Genomic DNA, 16,492 nt, shown 5'->3' on the forward strand with positions numbered 1-16,492 from the left:
TTCCTCCTAAAACTACATTCCCAGCCCTTCCTAAAGAGGGCCATTTTTCTTTCCAGGTTATATGTGTAGCTGCTGCATTCCACTAATGGACCATCCAAATAAAGAAAGCATTTATGTTAATCTCCTATGTGCCCAGGAGAGATCTGAAAAACATTCGGGAGAGAAAATCAACAGGATTTGGTGATTGATTACATATGGGAAGTGACAGAATTAGGAAGTGTCTTGAATGACTCTCGAGTTTCTGGCTTTAGCAAATGCTAAATGGATTGGTAAATGGAGAGTGGAGCCATTCACCAAGAAGCAAGTACAACAGGGGAGAGAGCTCTTAAGAATGAAAAGATGGAATCAGAGTACTGAGCACAATGGTGATTATAGGTTTGAAAATGTAAAGAAAGGTAAATGACTAGAGAAGCTTATATTTAGAATAGACACTAAAGCATGACAGGGATATGAGGCAAGGAGAGATTGTGGGCCATGGGTTTAAAGGGACCTTGCTACAAGCTTGGTCAGAGTCACATAACACTCTGCCAAGTGATGTTCTGATTGAGTGCTCAGTGGTGGTGATGTTCATAAACTCAGCAGATTAGCTTTTCGGTGACGGCATTGGCAAGTTGAAAGTCATTCCAACATTAACTCATTCAACTAGTGCCTAACATGCACCAGAAACTCAGTCAACTGAGATTAGAAAGGTAAATTTAACATCATTCAAGAGCTATGTAGTTTTCAGTCCACAGGGAAACACATGATTTAGTCAGTATGGCACATGCTCTAGTAGATACATATATAAAATGCTATGGAAATATTAAGCAGGAGTTTATCCTATATGTAACAGGGTTTGACTTGATGACTTTAGTGAAAAATAGGTATCAAAAGGATATCTAAAATCTTCACCATCAAAAGCTAGGACATAATACATTGCTTCATCTAATTTTTTAAATCATTTAGCTTACTTTTGGGTCAAGTATATTAAGATGTATGCTTAAAAATATTAAAACAGTGCTTATTATAATACAAAACATTGATAACAGTCTAAATCTATCACCAGGGAATTGATTAAATTGTGGAAGGCAATGCAGTCATTGAATTGATAGTGTAGAGCTATATTTTTGACATGGAAAAAAGACTAAAATATGTTAAGTTAAAAAACAGGTTATAAAACAACGTATGTTGAAAAATCTTATTTTAACTTTTAAAGAAGAGAGGAATGCAATTCCCCAGAGAGTTAAAATTTGTTTATTCTGCGAAGTGAGATTTTTTGTCTGTTTCTATATTTTTCATGTTCTTCATTATAAAAACCAAAAAGCGTATTTTTATTTTGAAGTAAATTTTATTTTTAAAAGGCAAATGTAGTATATGGAATTTGAAACATTTAATAACTGTAATAAGACATAAACACTTTAGATTATTTGAAATGTTGTACTTAATAACCTAATGTTAAAATATATCCTTGCATTTGGAGAAGGCTTACTGAATATTTTTTACATACGGTTATGTACAACCAAAATGAAAGAAAACACTTGTGTCCAGCAAGAATTGCACTTTTGCAAAATTTAGATCTATGTAATGTCTTCTTTTTTGTTTTTCTATCTGATTTTTGGTAATTGAGCTTACTAAGATTCTGAGTTTCCTGCTGGTGGGCAGGTGAGATTGAAGTCAGAAATGTTGAAACCCATCATCTGCGATATGTGGACAACATAAAAGTGAATCCTTTTAAGTAGCTGAACCATATATTTTTTAAACAAATTGTTTGTTTTAGAGAGAGATTTCCGGTATAACGATTTAAAATTCCTCATTTGGTTAGCATGGTAGAGATTCAATTGACAAATTAGGGGAGTTTAAAATAACAGCATAAAGTCAATTCAAGGAATATTCGGAGCTAATTATTAACTCTCTATTCCCTAGAAAAATATTCCCTAGAAAAAAAATGTACTCTTGGTTTCTATGATAAGACTTATAATGCACTGATACGTTATGAGAGAAAATTATTCTGATGTGAACAGCTCAGAGTGAAGAATGGACACATACAGCTCTATAGTGTCTGAGAAGTATGCCAAGTACTTTCTACTTGGGGAGAGATTTCAAAAAAATAGTTATTCCACTCCTAATACTCAGCTAAAAAATTTACTCAGACAAAAATCTGTTCTATTAGAAATAATTCCACCATGGGTGAGAAAAAGAAATACAAACTGATAACCACTTTGCTGCCTTTCATAGAGGGTAGTGCTTCTGAGGTTCCAAAATTTCAAAGGAAAGAGAGAATTCTTTTAACCTAATCCACTGATAAAGAAAATCAAAATAATGTACAGATTCCATTGTTATGAATCCAAGTTTTGCAATTTGGGATCACCAGGATTGTTGATTGGTGGCTTTTAAATAAGACCTAGGAGTTAATGGATGGGTTATTACAAACTAATTGCAAAATTTCCGTGATATGTACATTGCATAGGTTTCCTACAAGTTTTTCAGGAAACAAAATAGTTCATATAATGATGTTTTCTGTCTTCTCTGCAGCCCTGGGATGCATGAACAAGTCAACGACAAGAACTGTGACAGAGTTTGTCCTCCTAGGCTTCCCTGGTTGTCAGGAGATGCAGAGTTTCCTCTTTTCACTGTTCTTTGGGATCTATATATTTACCATGATGGGAAATGGGGCCATTGTCTGTGCTGTGAGGTTGGACCAACGGCTCCACACCCCAATGTATCTTCTCCTAGGGAACTTTGCTTTCCTTGAAATATGGTACATTACCTCCACTGTGCCCAGTATGTTAGTCAACATCTTCTCAGTGACAAAATCCATCTCTTTTGTTGGCTGCTTCCTCCAGTTATATTTTTTTACTTCCCTTGGCACAACTGAGACATATTTCCTCTGCATCATGGCGTATGATCGGTACCTCGCTATCTGCCGCCCATTGCACTACACAACAGTCATGACCCAACGACTCTGCTATATCTTGATGTCTCTTTGCTGGGTATTTGGGTTCCTTAGTTACTCTGTCTCCACTGTGCAGCTCTCTCAATTACCTTTCTGTGGGCCCAACACCATTGATCATTTTGTGTGTGACATGGACCCATTGATTGCTCTATCCTGTGCCCCAGCTCCTGTCACTGAGATCATCTTCTATGTCCTGAACTCCCTCATTATCATCCTCACTCTTCTGTACATCCTTAGCTCCTATTCCCTTTTACTGATAGCTGTGTTAAAAATCCCTTCAGCAGCTGGTCAACAGAAGGCTTTTTCCACCTGTGGATCACATCTGACAGTGGTGTGCTTATTCTTTGGGGCCCTTATGGCAATGTATGTGAGCCCCACAACTGATAACCCAGCTGAAATGCAGAAGATCGTGACTTTGTTCTATTCCGTGGTAACTCCCTTCTTAAACCCTCTGATTTACAGCTTACGAAACAAGGAAATGAAGGCTGCACTGAAGAAAGTTCTGAAGATAAAATGAGCATAAATGAATTTACATGACACTAAGCAAATCATTGTCTAGACATAAAAGATTAATCAATAAAAACTTGATTCAGTGCTGTAATTCTCCAATGTGGACTTTAAAGAAGATATTTTTCAGTGGGGTCGCTCAATGTGTTATTCCTCAACTAACCCGCGCAGAGTTAAACTATAGTTGAGTCATATTACATTCCAAAGGTACTAACAATATTTTCAACATGAATAACTCCAGTAGACAGTGATATGAGGGCATTATATCTGTGCTATTTCACATGGTTTTCATTCTGATTTTGGGGGGATGGGGTGGAAGGTAGAACAAGAGCAGTAATCTCAGGTGAATCATCATTGGTGTACTCAAGGCGTTTCTTAAGACAGTCCAATATTCTTAAAAGTGAATAAAGAATCTAACTTAAAGGCCTAATGGATACATACCTAAATGTTTTAGTAGCAACAACCTTCCTATCCCCTTGGGTCTTCATGGTTGAGTATACTCCAGATTAGGGACAGACAAAATTTCTTGCTTATGTAAGTGATATGTGTTTTAACATCATATAAAATAGTATTAACTCCTTCCACAAAGATTCATTGAGCATTTGCTATGTTCTAGGCACTCTTCTAGGTACTAGAGATACACTGTAACCAAAACGATCAAAAACCACTGTCCATGTGCAGTTTACTTTCTAGTGGGGGATAGACAATAGAAAAATAAGTAAAATATATAGCACATCAGAGAATGATAAGCACTATGGAGAAAGGGGGAAAAGGACAGGAAATGTAGGAAAAAGAGCAGAAATTTTAAATAGGAGGATAAGGGAAGGACACACTGAAAAGGCATCTTTTGAGGAAAAGCTTGAAGGAGATGAGGGAACGAGCCATGTAGATGGGTCAGGGAAGAGCATTTCAGACAGAAGAAAGAAAGTTTTCTCTAAGATCCGAAGGCAGGATCGTGATCAAAGAACAGCAAGGTTGGTTTGCTGGAGTATAGAGATTAAGGGGAAGAGTATTGTAAATGAAGTCAAAGAGAATGAACAGAGGGCCAAATTGTGCAGGATCTTGTAAGCCATAGAAAGGACATTTAATTCTGCATGAGATGGGAAACCTTTGGAAAGTTTTGAGCAGGGGAGTAACATGGTCCCATTTGTATTATAAAAGGGCCATCCACAGGATTCTTTCGTCGACAATGGACTAGAGAGAGGAATGGGCATTTTAAAACTCTTATTTCTGGTTGTCAAATAAAAAAATTTGTTTATTTTTAAAGGAAGTTGTATGTTTGTAATCTGTCCTTGAGACTATATATCTGGGGAAGGGGAAAAGTTAGGGAGCTCCTTTGCCCAAGAGGAATGGATAGTCCTCTTAGACCCTGATAAAGGAAATTTTAATTCTAGGATGATGTTTTCATGAAAAGAGATAATGGAAAGTTAGGAATCCACTCCTGAGGTTCTTGAGCCACATTTCATCATATTATGACTATATAGACATTTACAGAATATTTTCATATCTATTATCTCATTTCATTCTCATATAGCTCTATGGGCACACAGAAAGGTGAGTATGTAGCTAATATTTAAAGAAATTAGCTTGCCAAACTCTAATGCCTAATAAGTGAAAATACTCAGGCTAGGACCTAGATTTTTTGTGTCCTAGTTTTCTATTTACGACCTCAATTCCTTCTCTTTAGGTTCAACTCTGCTACCACCCAGGTCACTCACTTTCATATGATGCCTGAATAATCTTCACCATTTCCCTGCCTATCCCAGGCCTCTTTCAAAGGCCTTCCAGATGCTTAAATCCAATCCTGCTTTTACAGGTACAACACCACCTATAACTCAGCCTCAAGTGCCAATTATCCTTACAAATATCATTCTTAACCCTGTCTCCAAACCATGCTCAATTAATTCCTGATGCTAAAGACATCCCTTCCAAACTTAGAAGCTGTTTCAAACACACCCCTCCTAACCAAGACACTAATGTTCTATCATCTAGACAGTGGTTCTCAAATATCAGCATGCATCAGAAACAAACTCAAAGTTTGTTCAAACAGATTGCTGGGCCCCACACTCAGAGTTTCTCACTCAGTGGGTCAGGGTGGGGCCTGAGAACTTGCATTTTAACAAGTTCTCAAGTGATGTTAATACTGCCAGTACAGGGAGTACATTTTCGGGAACCTGCTCTGTCCTTACACAGCCTCACTCGTAAACTCAGTAGTGTTCTCTACTTGAGTTCCTGCTGTGATTGAATTTATTTCCCCCTCAGGTTCTCTGCCACATCTTGTTTGTTCTCCTGCCCTGATATCAATGAAAAAACTTCATATTTCCCACTGATGAGCCATTTACAGTGCTAAACTTTCATTTTCACTAATATTGCATCATGTAAGTCAACATTATAAATCTGCTTTTACAGAAGACTAAATTTTTTCAAAGAAATGTGTTCAAGCCATACTTAAAATTGAAAAGAGGAGATTCTTTGCCATATGTTGAATATCACAAAATTAAGTAAAATACGTATAGACAAAGAATTTTTTTAATTCAAGTGCTTACAGGTTTGGGACTAACAATAAAGCAGGTCTACTTGGGAGAGAATATCAAACACACACATGCACACTCTCTCTCATACACACACACACACACACACATTCCTTCTCATTCTCTTCTCTCCCATTAACCTGTCCCACTCACTCCTCTGCCCAACCCCACTCCCCAGGCAGATCAGTTTCTTAGAGGAAGGATATCTCCACAAAGAGGAAACCTTTCCTAGCCTCTCTTGAATATTTATCTTGACCTCTGTGGCCCACTAGTCAGACCACTGGAGGAAATATAATTAAATATAGGCAGTATTATATGCATACTCAGAGATATATGCACAGGGAACTAGGTCCCTCCCAGTGAGCACATTGGGGAGCTGTGGATCCTATTCAGGAGACACTTGTAAACTCTTAATAATCACTGACATGATATACTCATTTCATTTGGTTAGGAATAATAAAGGAAGCAAGTCTCAGAGGCACCAACCCTGCTCTCCATCCATGAATGAGCTTTTAGACTGTGTAATGAGGACTGTGTAATGAGGACTGTGTTATGGCTAGAAACACCAGGAGCCACAAACACCACCAGGAGCCAGAAACACCACCAGTACGTAAGGAAAGTGTGCCTGCCTCACTGCTTCTGTACACCCACTGCTGTCGGATACCAAGAGCATGTTGGTTCTTCTTTAAATCCGTTCATTCTGGGTTCCTTTGTTCTTGGTAGGAACAATGTATTAGGGCCTGACATTCTCTTCTCACAACATACTGCAAAGAGTGCTCAGGGGTGATATAATCACGTTAAGGACTCACTGTGGTATCACAGAGCCCCCACTGTACAACTCACTTAGGGAAAATAGTGCTCAAGCATCTTGGATATTTTGGGGGAACTTTAAATTTCCTTCAGTTAGAATGCAGCCGGAGTCTTGTGCCACGTTGTTTCTAATATCTAAGTTTTGATTGACAAATATCCTTCAGCAAGAGCAATTAAAGCAAGCTGTCCTTATTTTTTCAGAGTTGTTGGCCAGTGAGAAGAGGCAAGTGGAAACTGAGAAAGAAGTAAGCCAGAAGATTCTCTTGTCCTTTGGATTCATCTACAGGTTAACCTTCAAAATATAAATATTTATAGGAAGAAGAATCTCTGCACTTATAATTTTAAAAGTGCTCTTTCCTGAGCAAGTGGCTTACATCTCAAGCAAGTGATTGGGATTGAAGAGGATCCTGCTTCCTTATCAGTTCATACAGAACGGATTGCTGAAGCTCCTCATTCCTCTTCTTTTCTCCAATTGCTCCTCTGTTACTCACTGAGGTGAATAGAATGATGAGAAAGGTGGATATAAATTCACCATGTGAGCTACTAATAGATTTACTTTGGAGGTGGAGGCAGTAGAAATGCATGCAGCGGGATTTCAAATTTCCTGTGAAGTTCATTTATCCATTTTCTCTGATCCTGTATTCCACAAATAACTAAAACTTCACTGCAGCATAAATGTCAAAAGGTCGTGGAATTATGAAGACAAATGAACAAGTGGGAGTTAAGACTAATGAGGCCTGGATCCAGATCAAAATCCATGAATTGGAATTATATTTCTCTTCTTGGTGCCAACAACTTCCTGGCCTGGGACTAGACTAAGTCAATTCATGTCTCATGTCTCTGCCTACTGTCTTAAAAAGCCCAAAATATGTCGATGCTGGCAAATAAAGTTTGTTATCATGCCCTCACTACATAGATTTATCTAAGTTATTCCTAACTGGAATAAACATCTTTTTCAGGCCCACAGCATATAGGTGGGCATGCTGTGAAACATACAGTTCAAGGAAGCCCCTGTCACATACAGACATGACTGTACAGATGTAGGTGGCAGTCCTGATTGCTTTTATAAACCAGGAGTTCCAAAAGGGGGAGAATTTTATTTTTCACGTTGACCATTGTGCACCAGAACTTAGCACACTGCTAGGAATATAATAAATGGTGAGTAAACATTTGCTAAGTTAAATGAATAACTAAATGAATAATGTGCTACAATTTAAATTCAGCATTCAACTTTTTATTATTGCAAGCCCAGGCACTATATTCTCCAACCAAAAACGACAGCATGTGGTCTGGCAGATACAGGTATAGTTCTGGGAAGTATATTTGAAATTACAACTCTCCTAGAAATTTGAATACATATGGTCATAATTATAGTCAATTGAGCTAAATCACTTGGACAAAATTTAGATTTTCATAGAAATCATGTTTGTTAGACTCTTTTTCCTCATTTTAAAACTATTGTTAATCGATACAAATTTCCAAATTTACTTCAGCAATCAAACATTTATCTTCTGAGTTTGCTACAGGTTTGATCAAATACTGAGAAGCAGGCCTCCTGTTCTCAGAAGATTGTATAAATAGCATAAGGATACAATTTTGTGAGTATCTTAATGGTGACATTAATAAATAATATGGTCAACTATCCTACTTTTGTAGTCAATGTATTACTAAATTTAAAATCTCGAGAGTGACTTACACAAATATCTTGAACTTTAACCAGGAAACTACAGGACATAGAAATAAGCCTGGACCAACAGTTTCAGAAAGGTTATCAGCAAAAATATCCAAGGGTCTGGGCCGGTGGTGCAGCGTTTAAGCTCGCATGTTCCACTTCTGTGGCCCAGGGTTTGCCAGTACGGATCCCAGGTGTGGACCTATGCACTGCTTATCAAGTCATGTTGAGGTAGGTGTCCCATGTATAAGGTAGAGGAACATGGGCAAGGATGTTAGCTCAGGGCCAATCTTCCTCAGAAAAAAAAAAAAAGAGGAGGATGGGCGGTGGATGTTAGCTTACGGCTAATCTTCCTCAAAAAAAAAATCCAAGTTTATAGTCTTGCCTCAAAATATCCAAGTTTATTAGTTCTGTTTCAATGCTCAATTCCTAATTCAGGCAATCTGAGAAAGATCTTTCTGGTCTCAATACATCCTAAGGTGACCCTTCTATTCATTATTTAATTTAGGTAAAAGCAAGATGATGAATGGACAAGTTACGGTGTTTAGGGCTTAATTCCTAGCAAAAATGAAGGTACATGCTTTTATATACTAGGGAAATTGACATACCCAGCTACAAGGTACCCCAAGAGCCTGGCCATGATGTAAAGCCCCACTAAGTGCAGCCTAGAGAGAAACACACCAGAGAAAATGGAGGCCTCCAAAAAAAAACATGTATAGGTTTTGATAAATGATCTATGGCTGCTAACAGTTATTTAGGTGCCCCACCATCACCATAATGGAAGTGGAATTTGACTTATTTGGGGTAGTTTCAACAAAGAGGAATCTCAAGATCAATGTGCAGAAGTAATAAAGGAGACAGATTTGCTCAACATTTAGAAATACTCTGAGGGGCCAGCCCTGGGGCCAAGTGGACTCCGCTTCAGTGTCCCGGGTTTGCAGGTTCAGACCCCGGGTGCAGGCCCACTCCACTCATTGGCCATGCTGTGCAGGCATCCCACATACAAAGTAGAGGAAGACTGGCACAAATGTTAGCTCAAGCTAGTCTTCCTCGAGCAAAAAAAAGAGGAGGATTGGCAACAGATGTCAGCTCAGGGTGAATCTTCCTCATCAAAAAAAAAAAAAAAACTACTTTGAGTGAACCAGAGTTCCTCAAGCGGGGAAAGGGCTGAATTGTTCAGCAAATCTAGATGTCACCTAGCAGAATGTGTTCTAGAAGGAGCTAGGTGATGGTTTTCAAAACATTTCACAGAATCCTGAGAGTTCTGCAGCACTTCCCTGAAAGCAGCAAAAGCAGACAGGCTCAAGAACCTCACCCCACAGTTCCATTCTTACCTGCTTTTTATTGGACTTCTACACATGAAACTCTAAGAAAACACTTGAACAGCTCTTTTTGCTTCAGATTTATGTTCAACTTTGTTTCAAAGTAAAAGGATGTTCCACGTGCACTTCACAAAAATGCGTATTCTGTTGCTCTTGGAAGGAATATTCTGCACATATCTGTTAAATCCATCCGGTCCAATTTGCCTTTTAAGGCCAATGTTTCCTTCTTGATTTTCCGTGTAGATGATCTATCTATTGATGAAAGTGGGGTATTAAAATTACCTACATTATTGTACTGCAGTCTGCTTTTCCTTTTAAGTCTGTTAATATTTTCTTTATACATTAGGTTTTCCTATGTTAGCACACAAATATGTACAAATGTTACATCCTCTTGTTGGATTGACCCCTTTATCATTATGTAATGCCCTTCTTTGTATCTGATTACAGTATTTGTTTAAAGTCTATTTTGTCTAATTATAGCTACACCAGCTTTCTTTTGGTTTCCATTTTCATACACTATCTTTTTCCATCCCTTCATTTTCAGTCTGTCTTTACATCTGAAGTGAGTCTCTTGTAGGCAGCATATAAGTGGGTCTTGCTTTTTCATCCATTCAGCTACTCTATGTCTTTTTATTGGAGAATTTAGTGTGTTTGCATTTAAAGTAATTACTGATGGGTATGTACTTATTTCCATTTTGTTAATTGATTTCTGGCTGTTTTATATTTCCTCTCTGTTCCTTTCTTCTTCTCTTGGTCTCTTCCTTTGTGGTTTGATGACTTTCTTTAGTGGCATGATTAGATTCCTTTCTCTTTCTCTTTTGTGTATCTATTAGGTTTTGGCTTTATGGTTACCATGAGGCTTCCATATAACAACATATTTGTAACAGTCTATTTTAAGTAGATAACATGGAACCATTGGTTTTCACTACTTGTGTATGTGTGTGTGCATGGGCACACTGGTTTGCATGCACTTAGATCAGGTATTTAACAAGGTTTTTCTTCTATGATTGGTTTGTAGCCATCTCTAGTGAGATTGGACTCTTATTAATAATTTATAATTGACTACTATTACTGACTACTTATTTGTGTCAGTCTCAGCATATCAATAGTAATGCTATTGGGTGCATTCACCTGGGCCCTAGTGAGCTTATCACAGACATCTCCCCTTTCCAAACCAATGTTTAGACTGAACTGACCCTTTTGGTTCTTCTTATGAGTACAAGATGCCCTTCAACAACAACCATTAGGAAACTTACTTACAGGCCCTGGATTGAACAAGGCACACGTTGGTCCACACAGTGAGGTCACAAGTAGAGAGAGAAAGGACATGGGCCTGGGGATGGCTTTTATCGGTTTGAGGGTGAGGGTGTAGGGATTTGTGGGCTCATTCTTTATTGGGAAATATAAAACATAAGAGCGGGAATTTAAAGTACAGGAACAGAAAAAAGAAGCCCAAATATCAGTTATTAAAATCAACCAAGATCTCCATAGCATAGGAGCCTCAGTGTGGGGAGGCAACCTGGAGATTTATCTAGTGTATGGCTAATAGTGTATTTATTTCAAATAGACCTCTTTGAGGTGGATGCCTTTTTAAAATAGATGCCTTGGCAATCAAAGCTTAAGTCAGGTACTTGCATTACAAAAAGAAAATCCAACTGTCAGGGCTTACATGACAAAGTAGAGGCATAGAGTATATAGCATTCAATGAGCAAAAATTTGGGGGGTTATTCCTTGTTTTCCTGTAAGGTAGAAATTTTTTTGTATTTTAAATGGTAGCAGCACTTTTTCAGTCATGAAAATTGATTTCCTAGGATGTGCCATCATCCAGTTTGTTCATTGAAAGCTTTTGTCTTTGGGGGCACAATAGAGAATTTTCTTGACACTAAGTCTTTGCCAGAATTATGATTAGGAAGCAAGCTTCTAACTTTCAGTGGTGTCAATGCAAATAATCTGTAACCAATCTATAAATCAAAATTGGGGTGAGTTTACTTTGAGCCAACTCTGAGGACCATATGTCCCAGAATGTCCTTTCACAAAGGAAGGGAGCACTCCAAAGAAGTAGGGTGTACAGTGCAGTTATATACCATCAAAGAGCCTTTATCACATATGATAGGAATGTCCCTTTTACAATAGTCATGAGATTTCTTTGCCGGCACAGCAATCCAGTGAACACAGCAGGTCTGTGGTCACAAGGTGGGTGGTCACAAAGTGAGCGCAGCAGGTCAAAAATTAATTCTTAGTTTAGGGAGAGATACTTATCATTAAAGAAATACAAATGTGGGGGAAGTTATATTCTTATCTTTAAGGGCATTTTTCTTGTCTTTGGGACACAGTAAATATTTAAAATAGATATGCAATGCATGCTCAATTGGCCACATCAGGCCATTTTGGGAAAACAAGGTCAGGCTGAATTAGTTTTAAAACAAATGACTTCCTCAAATACTCCAATATATTCTATAGTTTTTCATGTATTTATCACTGGGTGGATAGTGCTGTGCCAGATACTTGAACTTAAGTATTAAACTACAGAATTTAACAGGAGTGAGTCGAGAAGCATTTTTTATATTTTAAAATATATATATTCTGGGAGAGTTATGTCAGCATCATGACAGAGTGAGTCATTCCCTTTGTCTCTCCCCTCCAAGTTACAACCAGTCAGACATTCAGTGACCAACAAAGGACTCCCTGCACAGCACACCAGAATGTCTAAGTGATCCATGCATCTATATATCTGAAGGTGGGTGGACTGAACCTTCAGGAGACAGTGGAACTAGGGTAGCAGACCCCTCACCTCTTCTGGCAGTGGCAATCCAAATGTGGATACTCACACTCTGTGCACACCAGCAAACACAAGCTGCAGGCAAACATGGCACTCATGACTTTGACCCTGCCACCTACCAAGTGGTGGCAGGTAGCACACGTGTTCTGAGCATTCAGAACACAGAACTGAGCTGGTGACCCACCCCATCCCCTTCCCTCAGCAGTGGCACCAGTCTTTCTAAGAGTGTGGAAAGCATCCTAAACATGAATTTCTCCAGTGGGGGTGAGATGCCTTGATCTGAGGTTTTAGAGCACACCAGCACATGCCACCTCCAGCAACCAGAGGCTGTAGACCCTATGCCCTCAGTGGTGGTGGGTGGCATAAGAATCCTGAGGCTTCAGGACACAGAAGAGAGCCAGCAATCCACCTTCCACCTCCTCCCCCAGCCGTGGTGCTGGTCTTTCCAGAAGTGGAGAAAACATCCAAGGCAAGAATTTCTCTGGCAGGGGCAAGGTGCCCTGACCTGACGTTTCAAAGCACACTGAGCATGCCAGAAACCAGAGCTGCATGAACAATGGCAACACTTACTTGGGGCTAGGCCCCTGCTCCCTCAGGGGTAGCAGGTGGTGCACACATCCTGAGGCTTCAGGACACAGAGTGGTGTTGGCAACCCAGACTCTTCCTCCTCCCCTAGCAGTGGAACCAGTCTTTCCAGTAGTGGGGACAGAAATCGAAACATGGATTTCCCTGACAGAAGCAGGCTGCCCTGAACTAAAGTCTCAAAAATCACACTGGTGCACATCAGTCTATACAACCAGCTGCAACACTTGCGGCTTAGCCCCAGCCCCTCCCCCAGCAGTGGCAGGTGGCACCTGTTAACTAAGGCTCGAGGAACCACAGTGGGACCTGAGACCCAGCCCCCAGTGGTGGCATTCCCAACATCAGCTCTACCAGTAACAGGAGCTGCATACAAGAACCCAGACCCCCAACAGCAATATGGACACCTGTAAGACCAGCACACCTGGCAGTGGTGTGACCAGCATGCCCAGATAACCCAGGAGGAGCAGCACAGGAGGTACACATGGCAGCAGCACCTTAGCCCAAGAAAGCCAGCGGGGGAACACAAGACCCAGGCAACCCCAGAAGCAGCAGATGTGCTCGCAGCCTGGTGACCCCAGTGGCAACATCTAAGTCTGCAGAGACATTGAAAGCAGCAAGGGACCAGCAACCTTAGAGCACAAGTGGCACAAGGATGACATTGACAATGCCTCTAACAGAGGCAGTGGAAGGTGGAATGTGTAGGCCCTCAAATGTAACCAGAAGCATTTTAGAAGCAAAATAACCAAAGCCGTACCCAAATAAGAAAGGTGTTTACTACCACAAATGCACTGGCAGAGGATCAATTCATCAAGTACCATGAATAACTACAGTAACACAAGAGAACAGGAGAATGACAACTCTCCAGAAACCAAACCTGAAGTCACAGAAGACTACAATCTAACTGACAGAGAATTCAAAACAGCTGTCATGAAGAAACCCAACAAGTTACAAGAAAACTCAGAAAGACAGTTCAACAAGCACAGGAATAAAATTAACAAACAGAAGGACGACTTTACCAAAAACACTGAAACTCTAAGAAAAAAAACAGAAACACTGAGGAGATAAAGAACACAATTAATGAGGTGAAAAGTAAAGTAGAAAGCATTAAAAACAGAGCAGACCATATTGAAGAGAGAATTAGTGAGTTTGAAGATAGAAATCTAGAAATGATTGAGGTGGAGGAGAAGAGAGGACTAAGATGTTTTTTGAGAAAGATTAGCCCTGAGTTAACATCTGCCACCAATATTCCTCTTTTTTGCTGAGGAAGACTGGCCCTGAGCTAACATCTGTGCCCATCTTCCTCTACTTTATATGTGGGACGCCTGCCACAGTATGGCTTGACAAGCAGTTCATAGGTCTGCACCTAGGATCTGAACTGGCAAACCCTGAGCTGCCAAAGCAGAACATACAAACTTAAGTGTTGTACCAACAGGCCAGCACCAGAACTAAGCTTTTTTTAAAAAATGAAGAAATTCTACAAGAAATGCCTGACACAATTAGGAAAAGTAACATAAGGATAATAGGTATTCAAGAAGGAGAAGAGAGGGAGAAAGGAGCAGAGAGTTTATTCAAAGAAATAATAGCGTAGAACTTCCCAAACCTGGGGAAAAAAACTGGACATGCAAGTACATGAGGCTAATAGAATTCCTAATTACGTCAATGCAAAAAGATCTTCTCCAAAGCATATAATATTAAAACTATCAAAAGTCAATGACAAAGAAAGAACATTAAGGGCAACCTGAGGGAAGATAATAGTCTACAAAGGAACCCTCATGAGGCTTTCAGTAGACTTCTCAGCAGAAACCTTACAGGCTAAGAGAGAGTGTAATGATATATTTAAAATACTGAAAGACAAACACTATCAGCCAAGAATACTCTATCCACCAAAAAACAAAAAGGCACAAGTGTAAAAGCTTTGAGCAAGGAAATAAACATACAGACAGAATCAGACAATTGCAGTTCTATATCAGAATAGGATAGTAAACAATTATAATATAATGGATAAAGGGTAAGAAGACATCAAAATTAACTATAATCACATCAATTTGGTCACAAACTCACAACACAGAAAAGAATAATCTGCGATAATAAACTCATAAAATGGGAAGAGAAAATGGAATCTGCATAGGTTAATGGAGATAAGAGGCTTTCAGAAAAGGACTATCTCATCTATGAGATCTTTTATACAGACTACATGGTAATCACAAAACAAAAAATAAGAGCAGAGTCACAAATTATAAATAAAGAGAAAACTAAGAAAAAGATTACAGAAAACCACCAAACTGAAGTGGAAGTCAAAAACACAAGGAAAAAGAAAATATATATTATAGAACAACCAGAAAACAAAAGATAAAATGGTGGTATTAAGCCCTTATATATCAATAATCACTCTAAATGTAAATGGATAGGATTCACTAATCAAAAGACACAGGGCAGTTGGATAGAGTTAAAAACAAGACCCAAAAATATGCTGCCTGCAAGAAACATAGCTCTAAGGACAAACAGAAACTCAGAGTGAAGGGGCAGATGATGACCCTCCAAGCAAATGGCAAGCAAAAGAAAGCAGGTGTTGCCATAGTTGTATCAGACAAAGCAGAATTCAAGGTAAAAAAGATAATGAGAGACTCAGAGGAGCAGTAAATAATGATAAAAGGGACATTCCACCAAGAAGATATAACACTTATGAATGCATATGCACTTAACACAGGAGAACCAAAGTCTATAAAGCAACTATTACAGACCTAACAGGAGAAATTGACAGCAATACAATAATAATAGGGGACCTCAACACCCCAAGAACATCAATGGATAGATCATCAAGATAGAAAGTCAACAAGGAAACAGTAGCCTTAAATGAAACACTAGACCAGGTGGACTTAATGAATATATAGAGAACATTCCTTCCAAATACAGCAGAATACACATTCTTCTCAAGTGCACATGGACCATTCTCAAAGACAGACCATACTTTGGAAAACAAGGCAAGCCTCAATAAATTTAAGAAAACTGAAATTGTATCAAGCATCTTTTCCAACTACAATGCTATGAAACTAGAAATCAACTGCAAAAACAAGATGGGAAAGTCACAAATATGTGGAGACTAGACAACATGCTACTGAACAACCACTGAATCAATGAAGAAATCAAAGGAAAAATCAAAAAATACCTAGAGACAAATGGAAATGATAACACAACATACCAACTCTTACGGGATGAAGAGAAAGTGGTACTAAGAGGGAAATTTATAGCAATACAGACCTATCACAAAAAAAACTCAAATAAGTAATCTTAAACTACAGCTAAAAGAACTAGAAGAAGAAGAACAAACAAAGCCCAAAGTCAGTAGAAGGAGGGAAA

At 39.0% G+C, this 16,492-nt stretch overlaps 1 protein-coding gene and 1 long non-coding RNA gene across 2 annotated transcripts in view; one reads left to right on the forward strand and one right to left on the reverse strand.

The window, feature by feature from the left end:
• The first annotated feature begins 2,486 nt into the window (after positions 1 to 2,486).
• On the forward strand, positions 2,487 to 9,814 carry OR11H5 (olfactory receptor family 11 subfamily H member 5). The gene is made up of 2 exons (XM_070239616.1): positions 2,487 to 3,444; positions 9,804 to 9,814. Exons 1-2 carry the CDS (start codon positions 2,487 to 2,489, stop codon positions 9,812 to 9,814), a joined length of 969 nt encoding a protein of 322 aa, XP_070095717.1.
• The window catches only part of LOC138918371 (uncharacterized), a 73,445-nt gene continuing 64,945 nt past the window's right edge, over positions 7,993 to 16,492 (reverse strand). The window contains exon 3 of the long non-coding RNA XR_011427699.1: positions 7,993 to 10,026. This is a non-coding gene — a long non-coding RNA (uncharacterized lncRNA). The remainder of the gene's footprint in view (positions 10,027 to 16,492) is intronic.

Source organism: Equus caballus, chromosome 1 (assembly GCF_041296265.1).
Source record: "Equus caballus isolate H_3958 breed thoroughbred chromosome 1, TB-T2T, whole genome shotgun sequence".
In the NCBI taxonomy this organism is placed as follows: Eukaryota; Metazoa; Chordata; class Mammalia; order Perissodactyla; family Equidae; genus Equus; species Equus caballus.